Source organism: Lithobates pipiens, unplaced genomic scaffold, assembly GCF_037356315.1.
Source record: "Lithobates pipiens isolate NorthernLeopardFrog02 unplaced genomic scaffold, aLitPip1_a1.2 Scaffold_23, whole genome shotgun sequence".
In the NCBI taxonomy this organism is placed as follows: domain Eukaryota; kingdom Metazoa; phylum Chordata; class Amphibia; order Anura; family Ranidae; genus Lithobates; species Lithobates pipiens.
The window spans coordinates 156,030,059-156,048,424 of record NW_027507785.1 but is presented as its reverse complement, the minus strand read 5'-3'; the positions used below and the strand labels follow the sequence as shown (position 1 = coordinate 156,048,424).

The following is an 18,366-nucleotide window of genomic DNA, read 5'->3' as shown; positions in this document are numbered from 1 at the left end:
ATGGCTATGCAAGGTGGGGGAAGACTTCTATGTTTTTTTTTTTTTCAGGGGCTTGGCAAGCAGAGATCCTTGCCAGATCAGTCATATCTGTGGTAGCTCTAGGCTACTACCCAAAGAGAAAGTAAGCCTTTGTCTGGTGCTAAATCGCTTCTAGTGGCCCTCCCATCCAGTGAAGGGGAACCTGCTGGCCAGCAGACCGAGCCGGGTACTGCATGGGCCCTGTGCCCCTTATTTGGGAGGGGTGGATTAGGCTCAGAAGGTTTGGAAGCCTTGAGCCTGGGTGCCCTTCACGAGAGAGACGTACGGCCTTGGAGGGATTGAGGTCTCGGGGTGTAATCAGAGAGACCACCTCAGAAGCGGGATATGTGGTTTTATTCAAATCTCTTCACGGTACCGAAACCATTTGGGGATGTCAGAGCCCTTTTTTAGATCTCAAAGATCTGAATTGCTTCCTAAAAATCTACTCCTGTTGCATGGAGTCAGTTGTATCCACCATACAGGGAGAAGTTTTAGCGTCAAAGGTGCATATCTATATGTGCTAATTCCCAGCTCATCAAATTGCTTTTTTTTTTTTTTATGGTGGAACAGCACCACTTTCAGTTTGCGGCCTTTCCCTTCGGGTTAGCCACAGCTCCCTGGGTATTTACAAAAGTTCTGACCCAGTACTAGCAAGACTAAGAGGCCAGGGTATAGCAGTAATGGCATTCCTTGATCTACAGCAGCAGGTCGTCTGTCTTTAGCACGATTAAACCAAGGGTGTCCAGTGTAGTCAGTAATTTGGAACACCTTGGCTGGATTCTCAACCTAGAGATGTCATCCTTGTGATCAGTAAGGATTATTTTTGCACCAGGCAAAATCAAGGCTATAAGGAAGCTGGTCCAGGAGGTCAAGGCGAGGAAGGGTTCTTCCACTCGCCTTGGCATGAGGTTGCTAGGGAAGATGCTGGCTTCATTCGAAGCAGGTCCCTATATTCAGTTTCAAGATTTGTACAATACAGTATTCTGTCTGCTTGGAACAGGAAGGCCTAAGCCTTGGATTATCCAGTGAATCTGGCCCCAAGGGTACGCTAGAGTCTCGGTTGATAACAGGGGATTTTCAGGAAGGGAAATCCTAAATTCCAGTTACTTGGAAAATAGTAACAGATGCCAGCCTATGAGGCTGGGAAGCAGTCCTAGAAGAGACCATTGTTCAAAGGAAATGGTCAGCGTCCGCAAAGTCCTTGCCCATCAACATCATGAATATTCGAGCAGTACGTCTTCCTCTAATAGCCTGGACGTTCAGGTTGCCGAATGGTACCGTCAGGATACAGTCCGACTATGCCACAGTAGTGGCCTATTTCAATCACCAAAAAGGGACACCAAAAAAAAAATTGCACAGCCCAGAGGGAGGTGAACCATATTCTCTTGGGCAGAGGAACATGTCCTTTTATCCCAGAGGTGGAGAATTGGCAGGCAAATTGTTGTGCCCGGGAGAATGGTCTGTACATCCCTATGTCTTTCTAGCCATGTTCCAGAAATGGGGGTACCTCCAGACATAGATCTATTACTATCCAAGTTCAACAAGAGGTTGGAAAACTGTGTGGCCCCGACGCGGCCCAGTAGATCCTGGTATGCAGGAATCTTAAAGATGGCAGTTAAGGGACCCTTGGTGTCTTCCATCTCGGCCAGACCTGCTTTTGCAGGGGCTCTTGTTCCATCCTGCCTTACAAGTGCTAAATGTGACGGTTTGGCTATTGAAACCCACATTCTAAAGAGTAGGGGGTTTTCAGGTTCAGCAGTAACTACCCTGATTAATGCAAGGTAGCCAGCCCCTAGGACCATTTACTATAGGGTCTGGAAGGCCTACGTTTCTTGGTGTGAAACCAAAAGATGGCATCCTCAAAAGTATGCCTTAAGTTTTTGCCTTCCTACAATTAGGAGTAGAAATGAAGTTGGCCGTGAGTACTATCTCTCGGCCACTTGCTTCGCATTCTCGGTTCGGGCCTTTATGCAAGGGGTAATGTGTTTAATTCCGCCAGTTAGGTCGCTCTTATGCCCATGGGATTTGAGCGTGGTTTGTCTTTTTGTTTGTTTTTTGTTTTTTTGGGCCCTTGTGTCATGTCCCCTTGATCCTTGTGACAGGGAAATTTGATGTTCTTAGTTCTGTTAACTTCCGCAAAAAAAGTTCCAGTGTTGGCAGCTTTTTTTCTTGTAAAGAGCCATATTTAATCATTCTTAAGGATAAGGTGGTGCTGCGTCCTCGCCCATCCTTCAGATTTGGCAGGTTATTAGTCAGGCTTATGGTTTGAAAAGGATTCTGCTTTTTCGAGTTAGAGCACGCTTTACCAGAGCAGTAAGTGCTTCATGGGTGATGCACCACCAAAGCCTCCATGACTCAGACTTGCAAGGTTGCAACTTTATCTTTGGTCCATGCATTCACTAGATTTTATCAGGTGCATGTAAAAAAGGCACGAAAATGCCGCCTATGTGCTTAGTGTGCAGCAGTGTAGGTCCTAAAGTCTGACTTCCTGATTGTGTGTGTCTCTCTCCCCTCAGATAGCATTGCTTTGGGACATCCCACATAGCAATTACTGTGGTGCTGTGTCCCATGATGATCCCATGAAAGAAAATAGGAATTTTATAACGGCTTACCTGTAAAATCCTTTTCTTGAAGTACATCACGGGACAGAGGTACCTCCCCTCTTTTGGGACGTATGTATATTGCTTTGCTACAAAAACTGAGGCGCTCCCTGTGTGGGGGGGGGGTATATAGGGAGGCAACTTCCTGTTTAGGGTGTGCCAGTGTCCACCTGAAGGTGGCCTATAACACGCATAGTAATCACTATGGTGCCCTCTGTCCCGTGATGTACTTCAAGACAAGGACTTTACAGGTAAGCGGTTATAAAAATCCTATTCTAACTTTTTTTTTTTTTTTTTATCTTATACTTGCCTAGGTGGATGCAGCATCGGTCCTGCATCTGTCCCCGCTAGTTGTAAGACTGAGAACTGAGCGTTTAAAGAGGAACTGCAGTCTGCTCACATCATTTGTAATAAAAACATCTTTGCCATTCTGAAGCTTCCCTCCAGCCACTTTGCATGTTTTTATACTGGTAACCCTAAAATAGGGATAAAACTTTTCCGCTAAAGGGAATTTAAGACATGCGGCCATTCACTAAAATTAGAAAAAAAAAGCTGTTCAACCTTATACTGCGTAGAGGATCTTTTAGGATATGGAATTCTCTTCCACAGGCAGTGGTTTCAGCTGGTAGAATGTATGTCAAACCATTAGATAAGCACATGAACGACCACAACATACAGGGATATACAATGTAATACTGATATAAAATCAGACACAGGTTGGAATTGCGTCTTTTTCAGCCTCGCCTACTATGTAAATGTGTAACTGTTGGCAGCTGAAGCTGCTGCCTGTTCACTTCCTGGATACAGAGGCACACCTCCAGCTCTACAGCTTTCATTGGCCCTCTTATAACTCATTCCCCCTCATTTCCTGGCAAACTCACAACAGAGCTGTGCATGATGTCATAAGCCTAGGCTTTTTTCAGATAAACAGGAAGTGGGCTGTATAAGGTGCTTGGATAGTAAAACTTTTTTTCTGCTAGTAAAGTTAAAACAAGGGCAGAAGATTTAGTAAATGGAAAAATTAAAAAATGAAGTTCCGCTTTAAAGACCACTAATTGCTCCCTGAGCAGAGAACTGGTGACTATGGAGGGGACGGAAGCGACTGGCTCAGGCTCTTAGAACAGACTACGCTCATGTCATCCACAGAAGTACAGCCAAAACAAGCTTTAATTTTTTTTAAATTGAGCATGTACTAGGTTGCTACACAAACCATGTTCTCATTTACGGTCCTTTTTAAAATATTTCCTTTTCAGTTTTCAGTGCTGTAGTTCTCTGTAAAACTCAATATGGCAATCTGGAGGCATTCTTTGGTGCACAGCATGCCTCCAAAAATGTTTTCTCGTGGATTTGAGTTATTCCCTTTTTATTTTTGTTTTGTTTGCTGTGTCCCAACCTCCATAGGCAGCAGTGCAGCCTGACTGTAATAGAATTCCTGTGTTCCTTGATAGACTACAAGGGGAAAAAAATTGTGGTAAGCCCATTATTCTCATGTTTAAAAATGTTACTGTAGTTTTTGTACAACTTGTGTGTTTTTTTTTTTTTTTTTTTTTTTTAATATATATTTTTTTTAGTTCTGCCTACATCGACTACATCTACTACATCTACTACCCCAAACTCTTCTACTTTACCATTACGATCGTCGGCTGCTTCACAAATACCAGTCAACCAGCCATCCAATAACACTCTTCAAACCAGAGCACCACCTGATTGGAAGCTAATTCAGCAAAAAAGTAGGCTGTGCTTTTTGTATTTAACTTTTTATTTTTTTAAATATTAATGTTTAAAAATTCTTTAATGTGTAGATGCTTGGTAATGTCAATTTTCTATTTTGCTTTACAGTAAATGCTCAAAACACTCAAGGTGCTCAGTCGAAACCTAATCCACCAGTTACTTCATCTCCAGTTATTCCTTCTGTTCTCTCTGCATCTAGTACTGCAACAGTTGTTGGAAACAGTCAGGTATCAACCAGCAGCACCCAACCAGTGTCTGTTTCCCTTCAGTCTTTGCCAGTTATTCTGCATGTTCCCGTTGCTATGCCTTCCCAGTCGCAGATCCTTCAAGGTACAACAGGGACATTGGTGACTAATCAGCAGTCTGGCAATGTTGAATTCATCCCAGTACAAAATCAGTCTACAAATGGTAACCTTACAAAGACACCTGTGACCTTACCCGTAACAAAGGCAGTCAACAGCCCTTCAATGCCTAGCCCAAGCATTCAGAGGAATTCTCCAGCCAGTTCTGTTCCTTCTACTTTGGCTGTACAGGCTATCCCTTCAAATCATCCAGTTACGTTATCTTCCAGGCAATCACTGCCATCTGTGGGATCCTCTGGCATCTATAACCAAACTAGTAATCGAAGTACAGCACAGTTGAAATCGCCGGTATCTGGCTTTAACGGTTCATCTGAATCGTCTGTTGGTAGAACAGGTAGGTAGAGTTGTTTAATAAAGCTATGAACCTAATGTCAAACTGTAACTGGTTATTTAAGTGACTGGATCTTAAAATTTAAAAATTGATCAACATGGCATCCTTCAGCATCCCTCTTTCAGCAAAATCACTTTTGAAGCGGAGTTCCACCTGGGAAAAAAAAATTAAGTCAGCAACTACAAATAGTGTAGCAGCTGACTTTTAATATATGGACACCTACCTGTCCAGGGCGTCTGATGTAAAAAAAAAATAATATCAAATTTTGTTGGCACCCAATGCTGATCTTTGGATCGATTTGCTCCTGGTTCCCTACTGCACGAGTCAAGCTGTGTGTTTTGAAAGGACCCAGAAGAGGGCAGGGGACCAATCTGTATCCCGGGGGGTGGTAAACATGGCGTAGTTCGCCGCACGTGTGGTGCTCTTTTGCCGGAAGTGGGAGCAAGTGCCTGGATTTGACCGTATCAAAATGTGCCGCTTTAGTGCTTTCATCATATACTGCTTCCTCCAGTCTGAATATAGATACCAAATATTAGTCTATATATTGTATCTTAAAATCTAGGTGAGACTAGCTGTTACACAGCTTGAACATGAAACTGTTTATTAAAACACAGGTACCCAGATGTTTAAATTTCTCAGTCTGTCCAATCAGCTGGGAAAGCTGTTGAAGGGATTCTCCCCCTCCCTTCTCAAGCTAATCTACATAGACCATAATAGGTTCCTCACAAGGCAGACAGCCACAATAGAACAATGGGATACAGCCACACCTTATTTTTAATTTGTGTATGTGTATAAAAAAAATCGAGAGAGAGAGAGAGATTGCACACACACTATAAATATTTTTTGTGTGTGTATGTATATATTAATATTTATATTAAAAAAATTCAGTGGGGTTGTATAGTGAGTCTGATCAGTACAGATCAAACTGGGGTTCTCAGTCACCCTGTGCCCCTAATAGACACAGGGTTACTTAGGCTTAGGAGGTGCATGGAGGGCTGAAACGAGGGATTCTGGGTTCCACAGCCCCCTGCCCAAAGTGACTCCTGTCACATCTCCCCATTCGGCAGGAGACCCCAGACTGGTTGACTCCGAAGTTGGTCAATAGTCCCAGTCCCCTAAGGCTGGTAGCCACACAATACCCCAAATTGTCCCAAACTTAGCATTTCTCACCCAGCCAACCTCTGCGCATCTCAGAGAACGTACCCACCGCTGGGGAGAAGTGCGTACTGGCCCTTCTCCCTGGAGTTCTTTCAGCCACAGGAAAAAAGACAGGGTGGCTGGACCGACTGCCCAGCATTCCTGGAGTATACAGGTGGTTACTGCATCTTTTGTTGAGGGCAGAGGCCAGCAGCACTCTGCCTTGTTGCCAGCCCTTCTGCTGGTTTGCTGATATCAATCTGGGCTGCCGCCTGCTGCTGGGAATGGAAGCTGCCTGCTCCATCTGCCTTACCCACATCTGGCTGCTAGGGTCTGGGGGTCTCTGGTACTGTCTCCCAGGTGCACCGATGTTTGCCAGGGAGGAAAGATTGCTTCTTCCACCCTGGCCAACTGTTGGGAAGGGAGGACGAACACCTTCTCTCCCTGGATCTTAATCTGCTGCTTGGAAGAGACCATCTCCTCACTCTGGGCCTCGAACTGCCACAGGTGTGGGGCAGAGGTCCTGGACCCTTTTTCAGTTCAGTGCTTCAGCTGGAGAAGTTTCTGTTAACTCCACAGATGATGCTGGCAGAAAATCCCATGTTTCTCTCAGTATTGTGGGAGAGAGGCCCGACTGCCTCTTCTCCCAGGCTGAAGCTGCTGTTGGTGCTGGGCAGAGCTCAGTGATGTTTGGCCCTGATGTCAGCTCTTCTGCTGGAGGCTCACCAGGTTATCCTTCCTCAGCAGAGAAGTCTATTAAATCCCCAGTCTCTGGAACTGGTGTCTGGGGATAGGTTTACCATCTGCATAGAACCCAGATGTTGGTGGTGGGCAGAGGTTAGAGCTTCTGCCCTGTTAGCACTTCAGCTTTGGAGACTGCAATCTCGGGAGTTTCTACCGCCAAGTCTCTTGCATGCTGCTGAACGTGTTCTAGCAGTTTGCTGTATGCCCTTTCCAGATACTGTTCCTTCCTTGGCAAATAGTCCAGATCATGTTTAACCTCTAGAGATTCGTGCTGTAGCCGTCATTCGGCTATAGCATGGATCTCTAGAGGTTAAACATGATCTGGACTATTTCTACACGAGCGGTCTGCGTGCCCCCTGAGGGACAGGAGGGGAACGTAAATGGAGTGGGGGTTGGGGCAGGACTTAGAGTTGCCTGCAATTTTGCCACAATGTCCCATTGTGCTTACTGGCATAAGGAGTCCAATATAGCTGACATCAAAAGGGAATCTAAAACGTATAGTTCTAGTACTGTATATTATATATATATATATATATATATATATATATATATATATATATATATATATATATATATGTTATATATAAATATTATATAGGTTCCCTTTTTTGATTCCAGCTTTATTGGAGTCAGTTTATACCTTTAACATAATGTGACGATGTGGGTGGTGCTCAGTTTCCCAGCCCCGCTTCAAGTCTTATTCCCCTGCTGTCTCCCCACCTTCGCCTGGAGACAGTTTAACACTCCCCGTCAGTAGGACCTGTATTACCCGTTTTTTGTATAACGTTTTTGGAGACTTTTTCAATATAGTTACAAAGTAGGTGAGGCTGAAAGACCCTAGCCCATCAAGTCCAACCTATGTAATATCACTGAACCTTTGTGTGTTTCTATTGAGGCACACAGTGTAGAGACACAACTCTAGTCCCTACATGCAAGGGCGGACCATAGGAGGAGCCACCCAGAAACCTATGACTGCAGTTATAGCAATAAACTTAATATAGGCAAGATGGCAAAGTCGCATGCTCGGTGTTTAAATCGGATGCTGAAAGTTTAATGTGTTTTTCAGTGAAAAATAAATAGATTTTCCTAGAGCAACAACCCTCCCTCACTGTGCTGTATCGGGAGGAGCAGCAGCATTGTCACCCTAGGACAAGAAGTATTGTTCTAGGTACTAGTAATGTTCTACAGAGCCCCTCCTTTTTTCGCAATCCATTGGAGGTGCCCTGTGGCAAAATTGAGCAGGAAGCTAAAACTGCTTGTGAGAACATTGCAGAGTGCAATTTGTTTCTGACAAGAGCACAGGTATCAACAGGTATTTGTTTGCAATTATCTAACAAAACCTTTTCCATGTTAGTGTACAGAACAAAAAAAAGCTTGAGAGAATGTCTTTATTTTGGTTTAACACACACTTGTTATGTTTGTGTATTGTGAGAATTTGTGTAATGTTTTGAATTTTTAATGTAGGTAAAAGCGAACCTAACGTATTTGTTTCATATCTTGTATTTCATTTTCAGATTTACAGGGTGGTCGGGCTTCTGCAGCAGAGCCGGCAGCAAACAAGCGTACACCTGAGGGCAGTGCACAGGTATATTTTATACTCTGCAGAACAAATAAACTGAATCCTAAATCCATTATAATTTTTTTTTGTTTTTTTGTTAGGTCAGTATCTTTAATTTGAACACTGTTGGTTTTTAGTTTGGATTGTATATGGCCATAAACATAAAAGGTGTGATTGATTTTTAGTGAAAATCCAGCATCTTTGTACTTCAAGCATGCCTAAAACAAAAATAAGTTTTCTTGTCAATCGGCCATTTTAAGGACATGGCCTGGACCCGCTGGACTAAAGACTGGAGCCTGCCTAATTTGACCTTCGGGCACTAGGTTCTGCTTATGGTACCTTCCACGCCTTTACATACAGTTAACAGAGCACTTTCCAGGTCCAGCTCCTTGGCACAACCTTGAGTATGCCCCAGTCTCTGAAGACCCTTTACTTCCAGTCTGGGCCTTTTTCTGGCCCTTTTTTGTTCACATGTAACAATCGGTATTTTCTTTCATTCATTGGCGGATGCAGCATCTTCATCTTGACCTTAGTTATATCATCCTTTTAGAAGAGGACTAGGCAAAAAGTGTTAAAAACAGCAACACTTACACAGTACCGCCCAGGGGGCGGTCCTACTGGCTAGAAACCATCACACTGCGTCCAGCAGCTCGGTTTTTTTTCCTGCCTAGTGTAGAAGGACCTGGCTCCTGGTGGGATCATGGGTCCTGGGAATTTTTTACCCTAAAGATGGAGGCTACGGCAGGGGCATCTTCATGGGTGTCGGTCCCTTTTCGGGTCCCACAAGCCGAACCACATGGCTAAGGTGTTTCCTTACCCAGCTTATTTTGATAAGTTTATTTATCAAAACCGCAGCGGGCCTTTTCAGTCCCGAAACACATGGTGGTGCATTACCGTTTTGAGGAGAGTTTCCTGAAGAAATGGACATCTCCGATTGTTTACACCCCGGTATCCAGGTTAAATAAGGTAACCATGATTCCGGTGGAAGGGACTCCTGCTTTCAAGGACCCCGGCGGTTGCCCGGTCCATGTTTACAGTGGTGGGGTCAGCATTGTGGCCAGTGTTGGCCATGGCCCTGGTGTCAGACGCTTACTGAATGGGCAAAATTTGTTGCACTGTAATTTGGAAAAGCAACAGGCTTCCCCAGTCTGCGTGGAGGTGGCGGTACACAGGGCCTGAAGTAGGTCTGTAATGTGACCTTAGCTACGGCCCCCTTGCTCTCTAGAGCCTCTGTATCAGCAGTAATGCTACGTCGCCTGATTTGGCTGAAATGCTGGTTTGCGGCATCTAAGAAAGCACTGGATTTGCCCTTCCAGGGGGATAGGCTATCTGGAGCCTCGCTGGATGATCTTATTAAGAATGTTACTGGGGATAAGAGTACTTTGCTCCCACAGTCCAGAAAAGGTAAGGAGCCACGCCGTAGGCAAGGTCTCTCCTTTTTTCCGCTCATAATCGATTTTTCATCCGCCCGGGTCGGCAGGTAAGCGTTCTTGGTCCGACAAGGTGCCTGCTGAGGGACAAAAGCGTCCCTGGTTTCATAAGCCAAACAAGCCTGGAAGCAAATCTGTTGCCCCATGAAGGTTTGCCCCACGCCCAACTCTCAGGTGAGGGGTTGCCTTCAGGAGTTTGCAGCTTGGTGAACCTCCCTACTTTCCAACCAGTGGGTCTGCAAACTGGTTTCATCAGGATACAAGAGTTTTTCTTTCTTGTCCGCCAAACAGATTTTTTATTTTTTTCCCCCTCCAACCTTCATCTTCCGGCTCGTCGGGAAGCCCTGTTTGGGGCAGTACAGGACCTGCTGTTGTGCGGGGTAATAGTACCTGTACCGACACTGGAAAGGTTTCAGGGATTTTACTCCAAACCTGTTTGTAGTCCCAAAGAGGGAAGATGTCCGTCTGGTCAAGGCCCTCAACAGCTTTGTGAAAGTACAAAGGTTCAGGATGAAATCAGTTCACTCGGTGGTCGCTGCACTCCATCAGGGATTTTCTGGCATCCCTGGACATCAAGGATGCATACTTGCATGTCCCCATATGCATCTGGTTTCTGCGATTTGCGGTCGGGGGCGAGCACTAAAATTTGTAGCTTTCCCTTTTGGCCTGGCGTCGGAACCGCGGGTCTTCACCAAGGTGCTACCCCCAATTTTGGCTTTGCTAAGGCAGCGAGGGATCGCAATCGTGGGTTACCTGTACGACCTCCTGAGAGCAGCTTCCGCCTCAGAATTAAGGGAGGATGTGACAATTACTAGGCAAACTTCGGGCGTTTGGTTGGGTACTGAACCTACAGAAGTTGGTGTTGGTGCTGACTCCATGCTTGGAGTACCTGGGCCTGCTTCTGGATTTCTCGGAGGCGAGAGTCATTCTCCCTTCGGACAAGCTGCAGACTCTTCAAGCTGCGGTGAAGTTGTTGGTGTCCCGCAGGTGGTCGTTGCTGCGTTTTTTGCGTGTGAGTCCTGGGTCTCATGATACCATATACTCAATTACGCACTCGAGTCTTGCAAAAGGAGATCCTGTCCAAATGGGACAAATCTCCGTTGTCCCTGGATTCGGGTGAGCTAGCTAGTCAGGGATTCCCTGCTCTGGTGGCTGAGGTTGCCGGCCCCCCCAGTAAGTTGTGATCACTGTCCAATGAAGAGGCAGGAACAACGGATGCCAGCCTGACCAATTGGGGGGGGGGGGGGGGGTGTTTGGGGTGTACAGTCGGCCCAGGGTTGCTGGACCCAGGAAGAATCCCACCTTCCGATCAACGTGCTGTAACTTTGGGCGATCAGGCGGTGCCTCTCCACATGGTCACAGAGGCTGCAGGGGCTTCCGGTCAGGATCCAGTCGGACAATGCCACGGTGGCATATGTCAACCATTGAGGAACAAGGAGCTTGGCTGCAGCACTGGGGGTCGCTAACATCCTGCGGTGGGCAGAGCGTCTGTCGGCTGTGTACATTCTGGGCTTAGAAAACTGGCAAGTGAACTACCTAGGTCATCAGCTGCTGGACCAAGGGGAATGCTCCTTTGCCTAAGGTGGGGAACTCCAGATGTGGATCTCCGTGGCAGACACGTTGGCTCCATTGGGGCATTATCGGCTGATTTTATGCTTTTCTCCCCACTCAAACTTCTACCGCGTCTGCTTCGCGGTGGAGGCCGAGGGGATTCCTGTAATTCTGATTGGCTTCACCGTCCGTGGTACACTGACATAGTACGAATGGTGGCGGATGTTCCTTGCTGATGCGAGAGGACCTTCTGTCGCAAGGTCCAATACGTCATCCTGCTTTACCGTCGCTGGCTTTAATGGTTTGGCTGTTGAAAGCGAGGTGCTAAGGGACCAAGGTCTGTCGGATTCGGTAATATCCACTATACTGATGGCACGGAAGTAATCTTCTCGAAGATTTAACATTGTACATGGAAGGCCTACATCTCCATGTGGAGATGGGGTGGCATCCGTGCACATATTTCCAGGATCCTGCTGTTTTTGCAGCGAGGGGTAGATCAGAAACTTGCCTTGAGCACTATCAAGGGGCAGATATAGGCTTTGGGTGTCTTATTTTTTTATTTTTTTTATTTATTTATTTTTTTGCGACTCATTTGGTGGTGAGTATGTTTGTTCAGGGGGTTAGAAATTTGGCCCCTCCAGTACAACCACCGCTACCTCCTCCAGGAGAGAGGGCGGTGCATGTGATCAGCATTGTCCAGACAGGTCAGAGGACATGCAGTCTCATTTCTCAGACCGCAAAGAATGAACTCCTCTGACCTGCTTTAAGCAGTGCTCTGCCAGACACTGATAAAGGTCTCTAGGGCTGCAACTAACTATTTTCATAAAAGTATTCTTGAATATCTGTATGCGGTGGTAAATGTAAATAACCATACAGAGCAGCCCCCCACCGCCGCTTCTGGCTCCTCCTGCCTTTAGAGTGCACCTTAGAGATAATTTTCTACCTTTAGAATCACTTTATCTCTATCTCTAATCTCTAATCTCTAATCTCTAATCTCTATCTCTCTCTCGGAGGTCCACCCTAAAGTGGACCTTCCGCTCATTGGAAACCTCCCCCCCCCCCCCCTCCGGCGCCACAATTGGCACCTTTCAGGGGGGGTGCAGGTACCTGTACAGTACAGGTGTCTGCACCCACTTCCGGGATAGCTCTCTGCGGAAAGGGGCGTAGATTACGCCCCTTTCCGAAAGTCCCCCGCTGCCTGCTGGGAAACACACAGATCCCAGAGGCAGCGGGTCCATCCTTATTGCGCAGCGCGACTCGCGCATGCGCAGTAGGGAACCGGGAAATGAAGCCGAAAGGCTCCACTTCCTGATTCCCATACCCAAGATGGCGGCGGCAGCACCCGAGAGACTATCGAGAGATCGGCTTCGGGTGCCGACATCGCGGGCGCGCTGGACAGGTAAGTGTCACTATTTTAATAGTTTTAATTTCTGCAGTATTTTGTAGCTGCTGGCTTTTAAAGAAAAAAAAAAAAAAAAACGCGGACTCCCGCTTTAACCAGTTGCCGACCGCCGCACGCCGGTGTACGTCGGTACAATGGCACGGGCAGGCATAAGGACATACATGTACGTCCCTTGCCTCCCGCGGGTCGGGGGCCCGATCGGGCCCCCGCCCGGTGCCTGCGGCGGTCGGTATTCGTACGGGAGCGATCCCGGACGAGGGGACGGCCATTCATTCATGGCCACCCCCTCGCGATCGCTCCCGACGAATAGAAATCCCCGGTGACATCACTTCCTCTCCTGTAATGTAAACACAGGAGAGGAAGTGATGTATTCTCTCCTCCGTGTCGGTATTTTTCGTTCCGACACGGAGGAGAGCGGATCAGTAAGTTGCACCAACACTCACACACACAGTAGAACATGCCAGGCACACTCACACCCCCCCTTTACCCCCCGATCACCCCCCCAATTACCCCTGCCCCCCAGTCACAGTGACACCAATGTCATTTTTTTTTTTTTTTTGCATTGGTGTCATTTGTGACTGTAATAAATGTTAGGGCAGTTAGGGTTAGCCCCCTTTAGTTCTAATGTACCCCCCTAACCCCCCCAATAAAGGTTTAACCCCGTGATCACCCCCCGTCGCCAGTGTCACTAAGGCTGGGTTCACATTGCAGCGGTTTATGAGAACGAATGTGATTCGCACCGCACTGCAGTGCAAATCACATCCGATCTCTGTGCGATTCGAGTTCAGCCATTCGCCGCACCCGCCGCAAATTCGCACGGGACCCTTTTTTTGGCCCGCAGCAGAATCGGATCGCATGGGTGTTCACACCATGCGATCCGAGTTTGCAGATCGCACTGCGATATGCGAACTGATCTGGGGGTGTCAGTAACATTTCACTGACACTCCCAGCAGTTCGCATAGGGCAGTGTGAACTGCCGCCGGGAGGCATGCGATGCGGGAACCCGCCGCGGATTCGCGGCGTTTCCGCATCGCTCCAGTGTGAACCCAGCCTAATAAGCGATCATTTTTCTGATCGCCGTATTAGTGTCACAGGTGACGCTAGTTAGGCAGGTAGGTATTTAGGTTCGCCGCAGCTTTTTATAGCGCCAGGGACCCCCATATACTACCGCATAAAGCCCCCTGATTGCCCCCTAGTTAACCCTTTCACCAGTGATCACCATATAACTGTTACAGGTGACGCTGGTTGGTTAGTTATTTTTTTATAGTTTCAGGGCACCCGCCATTTATTACCTAATAAAGGTTTAACCCCCTGATCACCCGGCGGGTGTCATTTGTGACTAATAACTGTTAGGGCAGTTAGGGTTAGCCCCCTTTAGTTCTAAGGTACCCCCCTAACCCCCCCAATAAAGGTTTAACCCCGTGATCACCCCCCGTCGCCAGTGTCACTAAGGCTGGGTTCACATTGCAGCGGTTTATGAGAACGGATGTGATTCGCACCGCACTGCAGTGCAAATCACATCCGATCTCTGTGCGATTCGAGTTCAGCCATTCGCCGCACCCGCCGCAAATTCGCACGGGACCCTTTTTTTGGCCCGCAGCAGAATCGGATCGCATGGGTGTTCACACCATGCGATCCGAGTTTGCAGATCGCACTGCGATATGCGAACTGATCTGGGGGTGTCAGTAACATTTCACTGACACTCCCAGCAGTTCGCATAGGGCAGTGTGAACTGCCGCCGGGAGGCATGCGATGCGGGAACCCGCCGCGCATTCGTGGCGTTCCCGCATCGCTCCAGTGTGAACCCAGCCTAATAAGCGATCGTTTTTCTGATCGCTGTATTAGTGTCACAGGTGACGCTAGTTAGGCAGGTAGGTATTTAGGTTCGCTGCAGCTTTTTATAGCGCCAGGGACCCCCATATACTACCGCATAAAGCCCCCTAATTGCCCCCTAGTTAACCCTTTCACCAGTGATCACCATATAACTGTTACAGGTGACGCTGGTTGGTTAGTTATTTTTTTATAGTTTCAGGGCACCCGCCATTTATTACCTAGTCTCACTAGTGTACCCCTAAATTTAGGGGTGTCTACTTTCCAAAATGGGGTCATTTGGGGGGGGTTTGTGCCATCTTGGCATTTTATGGCCTTCAAAACTGTAACGCCCTTAGAAAGCCTGAAGGCGGTGCTTGGTTTTCGGGGCCCCGTACGCGGCTAGGCTCCCAAAAAGTCCCACATATGTGGTATCCCCATACTCAGGAGAAGCAGCAGAATTTATTTTGGGGTGTCATTTCACATATGCCCATGGCATGCATGAGCAATATATCATTTAGTGACAACTTTGTTAAAAAAAAAAAAAAAAAAAAAAAGTTTGTAATTTTCCCGCAACTTGTGGCAAAATATAAAATATTCCATGGACTCAACATGCCTCTCAGCAAATAGCTTGGGGTGTCTACTTTCTAAAATGGGGTCATTTGTGGGGGTTTTGTGCCATCTTGACATTTTATGGCCTTCAAAACTGTAATAGGTAGTGAGGAGTGAAATCAAAAAATTACGCCCTTAGAAAGCCTGAAGGCGGTGCTTGGTTTTCGGGGCCCCGTACGCGGCTAGGCTCCCAAAAAGTCCCACATATGTGGTATCCCCGTACTCAGGAGAAGCAGCAGAATTTATTTTGGGGTGTCATTTCACATATGCCCATGGCATGCATGAGCAATATATCATTTAGTGACAACTTTGTTAAAAAAAAAAAAAAAAAAAAAAGTTTGTAATTTTCCCGCAACTTGTGGCAAAATATAAAATATTCCATGAACTCAACATGCCTCTCAGCAAATAGCTTGGGGTGTCTACTTTCTAAAATGGGGTCATTTGTGGGGGTTTTGTGCCATCTTGGCATTTTATGGCCTTCAAAACTGTAATAGGTAGTGAGAAGTGAACTCAAAAATTTACGCCCTTAGAAAGCCTGAAGGCGGTGCTTGGTTTTCGGGGCCCCGTACGCGGCTAGGCTCCCAAAAAGTCCCACATATGTGGTATCCCCATACTCAGGAGAAGCAGCAGAATTTATTTTGGGGTGTCATTTCACATACGCCCATAGCATGTGTGAGCAATATATCATTTAGTGACAACTTTGTGTAAAAAAAAAAAAAATATTTTTTTTTGTCATTATTCAATCGCTTGAGGCAAAAAAATAAAATATTCAATGGGCTCAACATGCCTCTTATCAATTTCCTTAGGGGGTCTACTTTCCAAAATGGGGTCATTTGGGGGGGTTTTGTACTGCCCTGCCATTTTAGCACCTCAAGAAATGAGATAGGCAGTCGTAAACTAAAAGCTGCGTAAATTCCAGAAAACGTACCTTAGTTTGTAGATGTGACAACTTTTGCGCAAACCAATAAATATACAATTATTGACTTTTTTTTTACCAAAGACATGTGGCTGAATACATTTTGGCCTAAATGTATGACTAAAATTGAGTTTATTGGATTTTTCTAATAACAAAAAGTAGAAAATATCATTTTTTTTCAAAATTTGCGGTCTTTTTACGTTTATATCGCAAAAAATAAAAATCGCAGAGGCAATCAAATACCATCAAAAGAAAGCTCTATTTGTGGGAAGAAAAGGACGCAAATTTTGTTTGGGTACAACATTGCATGACCGCGCAATTACCAGTTAAAGCAGCGCAGTGCCAAAGTGTAAAAAGACCTCTGGTCATTTACCAGCAAAATGGTCCGGTCTGAAAGTGGTTAAGGTACACTCCCAAAAAGTCCCCCACATGTGTGGTATCCCCATACTCGGGAGAAGCAGCAGAATTTATTTTAGGATGTAATTTGACTTATGCCCATAGCATGTGTGAGCAATATATCATTTAGTGACAACTTTGTGCAAAAAAAAAAAAAATTGTAATTCCTGCAACTTGTGGCAAAATATAAAATATTTCATGCACTCAACATGCCTCTCAGTAAATAGCTTGGGGGTCATTTGGGGGGGGGGGTTTGTGTTATTTTGGCATTTTATGGCCTTCAAAACTGTGATAGGTAGTGAGGAGTGAAATCAAAAATTTGCACCCTTCGAAATCCTGAAGGCAGTGATTGGTTTTCGGGGTGCCGTACGCGGCTAGACTCACAAAAAGTCCCACATATGTGGTATCCCCGTACTCAGGAGAAGCAGCAGAATATATTTTGGGGTGCAATTCCACATATAACTATGGCATGTGTGAGCAATCATTTAGTGACAACTTTTTGTAAACTTTTTTTTTTTTGTGTCATTATTCAATCACACACTCAATATGCCCCTCAGCAATTTCCTTGGGGTGTCTACTTTCCAAAATTGGGTCATTTGGGGGGGGGGGGGGGTTTGTACTGCCCTGCCATTTTAGCACCTCAAGAAATGAGATAGGCAGTCATAAATTAAAAGCTGTGTAAATTCCAGAAAATGTACTCTAGTTTGTAGACGCTATAACTTTTGCGCAAACCAATAAATATCCGCTTATTGACCTTCTTCTTTTTTTTTTTTTTTTTTTTTTTTTTAAACTAAAGACATGTGGCTGAATAAATTTTCCCCTAAATGTATGACTAAAATTGAGTTTATTCGGTTTTTCTTATAACAAAAAGTAGAAAATATATATATATTTTTTTTCTCAAAATTTTCGGTCTTTTTCCATTTATATCGCAAAAAATAAAAATCGCAGAGGAAATCAAATACCATCAAAAGAAAGCTCTATTTGTGGGAAGAAAAGGACGCAAATTTCGTTTGGGTACAACATTGCATGACCGCGCAATTACTAGTTAGTGCAGTGCGAAATTGTAAAAAGACCTCTGGTCCTTAGGCTGAAAATTGGTCCGGGGCTGAAGTGGTTAATAGAATGCATTAGAGTAAAAGTACTCTTTTGCCTTTTTAGAACCACTTTAAATCCCTTCCTTCTCCAGTCCAGGACTGTCCCACAAGGCATTACTCCTCGCACATTCACAAGTTCAGGAACTTGTGACATATACGAACGGTGTACCAAGCTGTTTGTGTGTGCTGCACTGTGTATACTGACATGTACAGATGGTGTACAGAGCTGTATGTGCGTTGTACTGCATTTCCGGATATGTTAAGAAATAAGTTAGTCTGTAGGCAGGCCAACTAATTGGCTGACCAACAAATCGATTGACAACTATTTTCATAAGCTATTATTTTCATCTATCTATCGTGTTGATTAGTTGTTTCCGCCCTAGTCACAAGAATGCTATATACTGCTGATGAGAAAAGGTATGTAGCAGTTCATTTACTAAAATTGCTTTTCTATGTACTGTGGGAGACTAGATATGGTGAATGCAGGGTCCTGGGTTTAGTAACACTTTAACCACTTTCATCCTGGAAGCTATGACCAGGCCATTTTTTGCCATATGGCACTGCGTTACTTTAACTGACAATTGCAAGGTCGTGCGATACTGTGCCTAAATAAAATTGTCGCCCCCCCCCTTACAAATTGAGCTTTCTTTTGGTGGTATTTGATCAACTCTACAG

The 18,366-nt window shown here is 45.6% G+C and overlaps 1 protein-coding gene across 3 annotated transcripts in view; it reads left to right on the top strand.

The window, feature by feature from the left end:
* ATF7IP (activating transcription factor 7 interacting protein) overlaps nucleotides 1–18,366 on the top strand; it is a 181,062-nt gene that overhangs the window by 99,606 nt on the left and 63,090 nt on the right. For all 3 annotated transcript variants that reach the window (XM_077452506.1, XM_077452504.1, XM_077452505.1), the window contains exons 9-11: nucleotides 4,190–4,348; nucleotides 4,458–5,045; nucleotides 8,438–8,508. In XM_077452506.1, coding sequence (XP_077308632.1) covers nucleotides 4,190–4,348; nucleotides 4,458–5,045; nucleotides 8,438–8,508 — 818 coding nt within the window. The remainder of the gene's footprint in view (nucleotides 1–4,189; nucleotides 4,349–4,457; nucleotides 5,046–8,437; nucleotides 8,509–18,366) is intronic.